We start from the raw sequence: 12,327 nt of genomic DNA on the forward strand, positions 1-12,327 counted from the left end.
AACCATACCACATAATATTCCATAGTTCTACACTGGTTAACTTCACTCTGCCCCAGTTTGATTTGTCCATCACAAAGTCATGCTTCATGGTGCTCCATGTTAAATTTGGCGTCTTCTCCATATATGATGTTCCTGTTCAAATTCCAAAGCCATTTCTACTTTTAATTCCTTCTTGACACTAATGTGTTATGTCAGTTATTCATCTCACATTTAAAGTTCCACATTAAAATGTAATCAGCATCAGGTCGAGTAAATTGATAACAAGGGTCACAGTGCACATACTCTGTAATTAGAACTGCCCTATTTACTATTGTGTGCTTTTGACATCTGTAAAATGCTGTGATGCTTTCAAGGTCCATGTTTGCATTGCATAACACTTCAAACAATATTCAAAAATACTATTGCATATCATGGTATCACTTCTGTACATGGCAAAAAACTGAATATTGGATAGCAAATTACCTTCTACTTGAATTTGTACATCCCTACATTGTTATAATCTTCAGTAGCTGAAGAAGGTTTGCATTTACTATTTCTAAAGTCTAGATGGAGATTTGCAAAAATCTTTTTAAATCTCGGCCTACCTTAGTTTTTAAAATCTTACGTTCCCATCCTGCCTGTATAACATTTCAAGTTCCATGTATTTATTAATAACCAAGCCAAGCATGTTTTTCAGTTTTCCATTTCTTTGCCCTTACTACCACTCCTTATGGTCTGCAGTGGCAATGTATTTATGATAACATAAAATAATAATATAAGTTTTCATGTCTTAAAATCTGTAATGGGCTTTACATTTTTTTCCCTTGAATATCTACTTACATTACGTCACCAACATCATGCTCGTGAAATGAAACAGGCCCAGCCACTAGTAGCCTTCGTTGGTCACTTGAAACCTCAAGATGAAACATAACCATCTTAACTCCACTGCAACACTAACCTGTTTAAAACCTGTATGGGACCTGGCTTTCCACTTTTACACAAATCTTTTCAAACACCTGCTTCTAAGGATAGACTGCTGTGTAAAGACCTCTACATATTCGAATACCTATGCAAGCACCTTCATGATACCTACTTCTGTTAAGTCAAGACTGAAAACGTCTTACTCAAACGTTGCACAAACAAATGATTCACGTTCTGTACTACAAGACTTGCTATTAGCTTTATATAGAGTTTTTAAAGTCTTCTTAACACCAACTCAGCAGACACGTTCTTAATTGCAGATACCAGTGATAAGGGAATTATTTATTATTATTTTAGCATGTTTGATGCAACTAACTCATTTGAATTCATTACTGAAGAACATGTTGTACATTATATAGTGAATGTCCACTACAATTCCCCAAAAATATATATGTCCTAATATAGAACAAGCTCAATATGAATAAAACTCCGAGGTGTGATTCTAGTCACACAATGAGCACTCATTAGGGATAAAAACAAACACTGCTCACACAATTTATCTTTTTTCTATATAATTCAAAGTACCTGCCAACTAAAATTCCAAAATGCTTACCAATTTATGACCAGATATAGTCTTCTCAAATTTTCCATCAAATGCTCCCCAAATTTTGATAAGCTTGTCAGCAGCTTAAAAGAAGACAAAGGAAAATAATATTATGAAGCAGTTCCTTTGAAGAAGACAACTATTGATTTCAGAAATATAGACTAGTTTAATGGGGAATTAGGGGTAGAACTATGTTTTTCTTCCCAAACATAAAATCCTCATTGATATTCAAGAGCATGTCTCTTCTACAAGAGGAAGGAGGATACACTCACTATCTAATAACTGGACAAACATACAGATTAACTCTTCTGCAAAGTGATTTCTGATGGAAGATTAGCGGACCCAGGCATCAGTGGTGGCTTCAGAAGCAAAACTGTGGGGCGTGGCAGCACACTGCAGGCCATGGAGGTAAAATGAGTTGTACGGAATTATGTGGAGAGGCACGTGTGGAGTGGCCTTGCATGGAGTGGAAGGGAATTGTGTGGAGTGGCATTATACAGAATGGAAAGTTGCCAGAGTTGCCAATGAATTGCCCTATAGTGCTTCAAAGCTTTACATTAGGCACAAACAGAGAGGGACATAAGAGAAAAGAACCAAACATAAAGCTGCAAAAAGGTTATTGAGAGTCCAGGAGGTACATGATGGCTCCCTGAACGTCACGGTCAACAAAAGGTGGACATTGTGAGGAGGATATCTCCTGCAATCAAAACAAGATGTAGTGGATGTTGGGTGGAAACTAATCACTGGTATGAGTCTGGGTGAAAAGACAGTCAGGGACAAGTTAGCATGCTGTGGAGAGTGAGTTGCAGAACCTCTCTACATTGTATCAAGTCACTTCTGAAGACACGCAGTTATTGGGCAGTAAAACCTAACCATTAGAAAACACAAAATGGGTGGCAAATGTGAGGGTCCTGGGCTTTCCACTGATCATGGATAGTGGGAACTTGACTGAGCCCTTTAACCCCTTCCATGCTCATGACGGAACGGTTCCGTCAAGAGCCTCTGTTGGCCTGTGCTTATGACGGAACCGTTCCGCCATAGTTCCACTGGTTCTTTAGAACCTTCAGCACCGCAGCGTAATTCGCGCAGCGCTGAAGGGGTAAAAGGGGGACCTTGTCCTGCCTTGGTGAAAAGGGGCAACAGTTCTTCCAAAGCGTCGGACTGCCCCAACTCAGGTGATTTCCCTCCCATCAAACAGGTATGATTAAATGGCTATCCTCAATCACAAAGTATTAGAGAACTGTACACAATGATTTCTAAAGTGGACAGAACAGAGGGTGGAAGAGAGCAAGGATAGAGCATTAGAGGCAGGTTATTTACAGAGGAGAATTGGTGCTGGTGAAAGGCATACAGTGAGGTTCAGGGAAGCCGGAAATGTAGTCATATTAAGGCACGGTCCATAGTTTGAGTGATTACCTACCAACTAGAATTTTGCTTTAGGACCTTGGTTTTGAGCTCACTGCACAAGTGGAGAAGTGATAGAGCATGTCAGATATGGACTGGGCCATTCCACAGCCTAAGAACATAGCTTCACGAATGTCTTCATTTCCCGTCTGGTGAGGTTATCCCTGCAGGTTATGGATGCTCTACTAGACTTCCTAATCTTGGTAATGAAGTGCAGTCGTAAAGCCGAACTGACTATCTTGAAGATGGTGAAATAGGTTCTAAACGTGATGCTGGCCTGCAGTGAGAGCAAACAGAGTTGGCCAAGAGTAGTATATGCAAAGACCTTTGATAAGGTTTGTGGGTGAATGGTTGCTCTTCAACAAAGATAGATTATCTCATGAAAGTCATTCAAAAAAACAAAGCCTCCCCCAACATAGTAAAGTTCTACAACCCTACCCTGCGTTCTGGAGCCTACTCCTGTGCTAAGGGCTTCTCTTTGAGGTGTAAAGTCAGTTGATGACTGGCAGTCTTAGTATTGTGCGAGACATGACCTCCGAAGCCGAGGTTGGCACCAATTTAGTCTAGGCACTTCTCGCTATCAAAGTATTAAAGAGTGAACCCCTTAACTTGCAGTTGCTGGGGAGGTACAAATTCCTTCTAGATGGGTTCAGTTTGTGGGAGTTCTAGGACATTTAGGCTCCAAACATAACAAAAGTCATCAGTTTTTCAGCCAACAAGTAGATTCTGGCATACCTGTCAAAGAGCATAATTTGCAGATGCTCCATATATAAGAGATGGTGTAGACCAGGTGTGAGAAAGTGGCTCTATATATACTGGACTATAAGGAAGTACAGTGTGTATAGAGTCCACCAACCCCAGAGGTATAACAGCGGTTAAAGTCAGAACTGGCCTTACTCTCCAAAGTGGTAGCTTGGTCAAGCAGGAAGGCAGTACCAGAGGACAGTGTAAAGCATTTGTTGTACACACTCAGTCAGCAAAAGTTTTCACACACTCAAGAACTGAACTCCAGGCCAATTGTTGTTATATCCTCAGATATAGTGGTTTTATTTTTAGAACCAACAGTTATAAAAATATACTTTGAGCTATGAGTACTCATGTAATACTTTGCAAAGGAGCAATAAAGTGTGTGCACAGTTGATACAGTATAGATAGTAAGCAACACAATCCTACAACACACTTTGCATTGAGCTCAATGTGTTTTCTACATATAAGTACAGTTGATTATTTTACAGATAACTTTGAGAGTTCCAGGACTAGGTCTTAGATTCAGTCCTGGGGACCAAGATGAAACCAGATTAGCAAAAACGTTTTAGTTACTGTAATGAATTTTCATGAATATAAAGCGGTTTTAAAAGTTCACACTTAGAAACTTTTCAATGTAAATCTCACAATGTTATTCAAAAGGGAAGGAATTCAGGTTGCAGGTAAATTACGATCGCGTTACTTTTGTAACCCAGCACTGGTCTCCTTGGGCCAGCTCTGGGGGCTTAACTCAAAATAGGTAGGTAATTGTGTTTCAGTATTTCGTATGATTTTTAAAGAATAGTTGCAGTTTTCAAAAGTAGACACTTAGAAGAAATTTCATAGAAAAGCAGACAATTGGTCGTCGTCTTCTTTCTTCTTCTTGGTATCGGAATCTCCGGAAGGAAGGTTCAGGGAGCCCCTAAATACTAAATTTAGGGGCGTTACAGGTAGGGCAAGAGCAGGGACCAATGGGTCCCTGTCCTGGGGTGAGTACACCCCCTAGTCTGCTCCTCTCCTGTGGGAGGGGGGCAGGAGCCTAGCTGGGATTGGGCAGGACTCCCCATCTACAAGATGGCCGGAGCCCGGGGTCGTGCTTCACCTCGCCTCCTCCACCTGAGAGGTGGAGTTGGCACAGGTTGGCAAACCCCCCTTCCTGACGTAGTTTTTCCCGCCAGAGTGGGGGTGGAACTGGTGGGGGGCTGGTTGCTGGGTACAGCAAATGGTCTGAAGAGGCTCTCAGAGGCGGTATGCCTTTGAAGCTTCCCCCTGTCCATCCTGGGGGAGGAGACATCGCACCTCGCCCAGGATGTGTTTTGTTGCAGACCCAGGAGAGCGCGGGCTCTCCACCCAGGGGTCCAGCAACATGTCTGATGGGTGGCAGCCTCTGCAGCCACTCAGCCCAGACGTGGATTGTAGGTTTGGGTTTTGGAGGGCATCTCTAAGATGCCTTCTCGTGCATGTTACATTAAATCCTACACTGGCATCGTGCGGGTTTAATGTGCTGAGAAATGTGGTACCAAACTTGTCAGTCTTCAGTGTAGCCATTATGGTGCTGTGGAGTTCGTAATGACAACCTCCCAGCACCATATACTCTTAAATGGCATCACTGCACTTACAGTTCCCAGGAATGGCCCTGGGTACGCCAGGGGCACAGGGCACATGCACCTGTGCCCTCACCCCTGGCACAGGGCACCCAGCTGGAGGGGTGACTGAAGTATGCCAGGGCGGGGGGTTCTGTGGGAATGGCACACAGGGATGTGTGCCATGTCGACTCTTGTTTTAGTTCTGCACTTAGGAACTCAGCCTGCAAAGGCAGTGTGTGGATGCCAGGGTACAGGGCCCCGGAGGGTGGCACAATCAGTGCTGCAGCCCTCAGGGGTCTTCTCGGGTCACCATGCCCTGGGTACTTAGGGTACCATTTATTCTGGCGGGCAGTTTTGAGTCCGCCTGGCAGGGAGGGGGGTGTGGGGGATGGGATTTTTCTAATGTTCTCGTCAGGTCCTATGTTTTGGTTTTAGATACAGCACTTGGGTATGCAGCACTTGCGCACGATAGACAGCACACATATTACACTTACGAATCCATAATACACTTTACACGCCTCGACGGATATGGCGGCGAGTGATCCACCGCGCCTTACACCTGGTACATGCCCCTCAACTCAAGTGGCACCTCTTTCCCTGCTCACGTGGAATGTACGAGCCCTGGGAGACAAAATAAAGCTGGGTCTGGTATTGCAGTGTATCAAGCTGGGTTCTCCGGCGGTAGTCTTACTGCAAGAGACACACCTCACTGGCACCACAGGCAAAGCGATGGACAGATGGGGTATAAGATGGTGGCGCACTCAGAGTTCTCTTCAGGGTCCCGGGGGGTGGTCATACTGGTTAGAGAACAATTCCCACTAATAGTGCACAAAACCAAAACTGATGGTTCCGGGTGCTTCGCAGCCATAATCAGTCAATGGGAGGGGTGGGCCCTTAATATAGTTTCCGTTTATATCCCCCCCTGCACTACATGCGGTGACACTCCCAGATCTCAGTGAGTTTTTGCTCGACCTACCGGAGGGAGAGCTTATTGGCGGGGACTTTAATACCATTAAGGACGGGCCATTGACTGATGTCCTGTGCGAATGGGTGACTCTGGTGTATCTCGCCTTGGGAGCTTTATGGATGCACTAGGGCTAACGGATGTGTGGAGGCGACACCACCTAACAGCGCGGCCATTCACATTTCACTCTGGGGTACACAATAGCCTAACGAGGATAGATTACTTCATGGGGTAAGCAGGTAGCCTGCAATATATTGAAAGCATAGAGAGATCAGACCCAGAGGCATCTCTGACCATTCCCCATTGTTCCTGCAATACACTCACTACCACAAGACACAGTGACGTATCAACCTGATATATCCAGGCTACTTGCAGGTCCCCAAGATAAGGAAGGCCGTCACAAAGGCGACGGACCACTACTTCCAACAGAACGTCGCGTCAGTTAACTCCCCGGCCATCCTATGAGAGGCGTACAAAACCGTTCTTAGAGGACAAGCCATCGCCTCCATTACGGCACACAAGCGGGAGAAGCAGCTAGAACTGCAAAACCTGGAGCTAGAGTTACACGACGCAGAGACCCAACATGCCAACGACCCAACACCTGAAACATCCCATAGCCTGAGTCTCAAACAGCGGCAACACAGAGAGTACCTTACAGAACTGACCAAACAGCAGCTAGAGGCCACGCGGCACAAGATATATGACACCAGCAATAAAGCCGGAAAACAACTGGCATGGCTAGACAGGAGGGACAAGGGTACCGGCCTACACGGGGTACTGGTCCATGCGGTCTATCTGCAGGAACAGGCTGTTGTACTATCACTAGATGCACAAATGGCATTTGACATGGTCGAATGGCCCTTCCTGTTTGCAGTGCTCCATCACCTGGGCTTTGGGCCTAACTTTTGTGCATGGGTTTAGCTTCTAAATACTAAACCAATGGCTCATGTAACTGCTAAAGGTCATATCTGACGACTTCCCCATAGCATGGGGCACGCGCCAAGGCTGCCCCCTGTCACCGCTACTTTTTGCCCTGGTGCTGGAACCACTGGCGGCGTGGATACGGTGGGAGCCAAATGATACGGGGACTCAAATGGATGGAAAGCTGGGAGGATCGTATCTCCCTGTATGCAGACAATGTGTTGTGATACATGACCTCTCCTAGGCGTTCCATACTGACTCTTGTAAAGATCTGCACGATTTTTGGGAGGGCGTCTGGATATACCATAAACTGGTCCAAATCGATTATGTATGTGTTACACGGCCCCCCGCCGCAACTCCCCACGGACTGCCCACTCCGGATTTCGGAGGGTGCATTTAAATATTTGGGCATATACATCACTGCTGACTCTACGACCTTCTTTAAAAAGGAATCTGCAACCCTGCTTGACCATCTTAAAAGAGATGTATGCCACTGGGGGACCCTGCCGCTGACTTTGCTAGGAAAAGCAGCACTTTTTAAAATGATGGCCCTACCTCGCTTCTTATATATGCTGGAAAATACGCCGTCCCCGGTGCCATCGGCTTACTTCAGGGCGATAGCAGCCCAGGTCTCCAGCCTAAATGTGGGGCAACAAGCCGGCATATAGATCAATACTAGGTACGACAGGTATGCTGGTTTCCCTTTACGACCGAAAACTGACCCGAGCAATGATAGGACCCTTGAGGCACACTGTTACCATCTGGCATGCCGCTCAGGCTAAACTGGGATGGCGAGGGGTTTTGACCCAACTCACTCCACTCTATGAGGAGGGAGTGTCACTAGTACCGGAGCGCAGGAGGCGTTTAATATAATAAATGTGTGGGAGCCAAATGACCTTACTCGTCAGGCTCAGACCTGGGCCATGCTAGGGATCATGGTCGCTAAACGGATCATTGCCCAGAAGTGGGGAGCGGCGGAGATACCATCTCTTGCCTCATGGTGCAGGGACATGGATGCGGCCATGATAGCAGAGAGAACGGTATTCATCAATCGAGGGTGCCCCCGAAAGTGGAGTAAAATCTGGGGGGCTTGGAACAAATATAGGGGGGACATATGTGATCCACCGCCAGCCCAGGATGATGAGGATTCAGAAACTGAATAACAAGAATGACCAAGTGGACATTAAGCAGGCTTAGATAACAGCTGTGATGTAATGCAAGGGTATGGGCCTAAAGTGATGCATGTGCCTAAATGTGCTGCAATGTTGTATAACTTACTACTAGTTCATAATGGACTGGTGTATTGTGCTGTTGAGAAAAATAAAAATTATTTTGCAAAAAAATGAAAAAAGAGAAAAGAATGCTAATCCGAAATGCAGTTTTACTGAAGCGCTGACTGTGGCGGGAGCGTTCTTTAGAAAGTCTGAGCCATTATATTTCTTGAACCACGCGGCATCCGCCAAATTTATTTTACTTCACATGTCCAAAACCATACTGTGACACGCGGAGCTGTCAAGCTAATCAAACATAAGGATTAGGGCGTTTGAGGGGGCATGGAGGAGTAGGGAAAGCAACAGACCTGCTGGCGAATTTCAGCGAGGAGAGCACATGCACGTTTGGAGGGGGCGGCAATATGGAAACAGCTGTGCAAAAAAATAAAACACAAGTCATCTAACAACAAGCATTGTAAACCAGGGTCTGCAGACCAGGAAAGAAGACTGAAGAACTGGAGCAGGGGTAACCAACAAAAAAAAACAAGCATTGGAAATGCAATAGGTCTCGCATTAGGAAAGTTTGAGCGATTGGTCTTAGCAATGACATTTTTTTACTTTATGTGTTTTTTAAAATAGCTAAATTAATAGCTTTGTCATTTACAATGCCAATAGTTATCGCAAATGTGACACCTATATCATTTGTAATGCAACATGTTTTGTATTTACGTGACTTAGCTGTATTGATATTACAAATAACAATGGCTTTTAATTTTTTTCAATAATTAATACTTAAATAATTTATTTAATTTGTAATGTCAATAGCTTAAACTTTTGTAAATAACTTTTGTGAAGATTATGTTCAGTGTTTTTTATTGTGACGAAAATCCAAGAACAGAAGTGAAATATTAACATATTTTTGTGATTTGTAATAAAGCTTGAAAGCTTGAAAACAGCTTGAAACATTGAAAGAACATATTTGAACCAGTGATGCTGCGGTGGTGCCGAACGATGCTGCGGTGGTGCCGAGCGATGCTGCGGTGGTGCCGAGCGATGCTGCGGTGGTGCCGAGCGATGCTGCGAGAGTGAGAGGGTAAAGAGAGGGAGAGAGGAGAGAGAGGGGGAGAGAGGAGAGAGGGGTAGAGGGGTAGAGGGGAGAGAGAGACGGGGAGAGGGAAGGGAGAGAGTGTAGAGGGAGAGGGAGGGTGAGAAGAGAGGGGGAGGACGAGAGCGAAGGATAGAGGGGAGAGAGGAGAGCAGGCAGAGGGGGAGATGGGGAGAGGGAGAAAAAGGAGAGCAGGGGGAAGGTAAAGAGAGGGAGAGAGGAGAGAGGGGGAGAGGGGAGATGGGGAGATCGAGAGAGGTAGAGAGGAGAGAGGAGAGAGGGAAGTGAGGGAAAGGGATGGAGGTAGACGGAGAGAGTGAGAGTGAGAGAGTGAGGGGGGAGAGTGAGAGTGAGAGAGTGAGGGGGGAGAGAGAGGGGAGCAGGGATAGGGATAGAGGAGGAGCGAGTGAGAACCAGGTTATCGACTCCAGCACCATGAAATACCAGGAAGGCACGTTTGGTTTAGGTGCTTGATGCATAATAAAAAAGAAATCACAGACGCATTACTCCACTTTAAGGAAGCAACACTTCCAACATTATGTAAATGCCCCTCTGTCAAACAGAAGACTGGAGTTAAGATGTCCATTTTTCTTTGGTGTTTGCCTCGAACCATCGACATGAACATGGTGTTTCACACTGAACATTGGGACTATAATGTTTTAAGAAGGCCACTCTTCCAAAAAGAAAAGAAACGCTTTGTATTTGCCAGAACACAAAAGACACCTCTCAGAGGCCGTCCACGAAAGCTCTTGTTTAGTAGACAACGTCGCAGAAATCAACCCCCTAAACCCGGTCTAGTCTGCACGCAGAGGTTCATTCCTCACACAGACTTGTCAATCCTTTGAAAACCACCGCCAGAGATTTATAACATCACATTATCTCGGGCTTCAATAATGCACGAGCCGCGAGGAAGGCTTTCACCTGCAAAGTATGATTTCTTTTTTTAATGCAAAAAAAAAAAATGGGTGTATTACCGCGCAGAATATTCAGCTCGAGTGTCTTGTCGCTTGCTCCCTGCAAAGGATGCCGCATTTTACATTCACTAATGCCGATTTTCAGGGAGTTACGTATATCAACAAAAGGACCTTCAACACAACAACGGCCGCTACACCAAAACGAAGAAGACCTCAGTGCACATTTGAAGGCGGAGAGTAACAAACAAAGCAACACAATACGTATCAGGATTTCAAATAATGATCTGGCCAAAATATAGAAAAAGTTCTCACACCCAGATATTCAATGGTGCTGTGGCCAGGGGGCTACTGCCTGTGAAGCAGCCGGTGCAATGCCCGGAGCCCTGAGGGGGCATTGAACACTGATTAAAAGAGAGAAACTGAGAGGATAAAGAGCGCGGTATGCAAACGGCGTGGAAATTAGAACATGCATTTCACATAAAGGATAGCTACTAATAGAACATACCTGAACATGAGACTACTACTGCTTGTGGCGAAAGCTGTGCACATTGTACAAGTACCTTTAGTACATTAACAGTAGCAATTCACCTCCCCGACCATTAAAAGGTAAACTAAAGACATCCAAGCTCGTCGCCTCCCAACTGTTGTGGAGACGTGTGGCTCACCGGTTAGAGGCGGCAGACCCAGAAGCAGAGGTCGGCCCGGGACCAGGGTTCAATTCCCGACGCGGCAGGGTACGGAACTAATGTCAGCGGGCTCGATAAATCTCACCTCTGTGCCTCTCTTACCATTGGTCCCACGCTTCAACTCTGGGCAATAGCTTGCTTAATCTCCACAACGGCCCCCTCGCCGGCAGGGATGCCTGGCTTCACCTTGGGGATGCCCAATAGGGACCATCTCACAGGGAACGCCAGGACGGGTTCCCCAGCGGTACACAGTGCCAAGAAACCCCAGGGTGAACATGCGCTCTACAAATTCATACTAACATAACTGTTCAAGCAGTGGCTGACGCAGTTGACTGTCTGCGGGAGACTGCCTCCATCACTAAGCCTCATGGAAATTGGCAAAAGAGCTGCTAAAAGGGCTAGCAAGTGTCCAGAACCAGATGACTAGGATAAAGAATGAACAGGCATATGTTATACAATAACAAAAGAGAGAAACTGAGAGGATAAAGAGCGCGGTGTGCAAACGGCGTGGAAATTAGAACATGCATTTCACAGGAAGGATAGCTACTAATAGAACATAACTGAACATGAGACATGCAAGCAACCTGTGAATCATACATGTAGGTCAGGCATCAGTATGGTGAGGTCACCAGATTCCTATCAAGGGTAGACATTGCAGACAGCCTCTCCAGTAACATCAGCAATGCGGATATCGAAAACAACTCCAAGAGTAACGCTGAAGTTTGCACGTGTGACAGAGTACTGAAACAAGGGTCTAAATTAGGAAACCGCAAATAGGAATATAACACTAGAGTGCAAAAGTGTGAATACAGAGGATACCACAAAAGAGTAGAACAAACACTAAACAGTGCTAGTCTGGGCACGATACCAAAGTAAATAAAACAAAAAAAAAGGAGACACGGCCTAGCGGCCGTGAAACTGAAAGCGCGGCCGGACATGAAAAAGCCTTTGATGCAGCAGGGGGCCATTAGGGGAGGAGAATGGCTGGGCTGAGGCAGAGCGCAAAGCCTTTGATGCAGCAGGGGGCGGAGCGGGAAGAGCTGCTGGCGGCTCCAAGCTGACGATTTGATGCTGTGCATGCTCATTTTAACTCATTGCGCTTGCGCACTGAGCTAAAAGCGCACATGCACTGCATCAAATCGCCAGTCTAGTTAAACTCGGTTTAAGCCCCTATAGTCTCGCAAGCTCAATGCGCATGCGCATTGACAGGCGAGACCTAGAAATACTGCTTACATTAAATAACAGATAAATCGAGGGTCGAGAATAGGGGCCGAGAAATTAGTAAGTG

General features: G+C 45.7%; 1 protein-coding gene across 2 annotated transcripts in view; it reads right to left on the reverse strand.

The window, feature by feature from the left end:
- The window catches only part of WDR5 (WD repeat domain 5), a 140,063-nt gene that overhangs the window by 87,196 nt on the left and 40,540 nt on the right, over positions 1-12,327 (reverse strand). For both annotated transcript variants that reach the window (XM_086921057.1, XM_086921058.1), the window contains exon 5: positions 1,514-1,587. In XM_086921057.1, the coding sequence (XP_086777183.1) occupies positions 1,514-1,587 (74 nt within the window). The remainder of the gene's footprint in view (positions 1-1,513; positions 1,588-12,327) is intronic.

This window comes from Lissotriton vulgaris, chromosome 5 (genome assembly GCF_964263255.1).
Source record: "Lissotriton vulgaris chromosome 5, aLisVul1.2, whole genome shotgun sequence".
Taxonomy (NCBI): Eukaryota; Metazoa; Chordata; class Amphibia; order Caudata; family Salamandridae; genus Lissotriton; species Lissotriton vulgaris.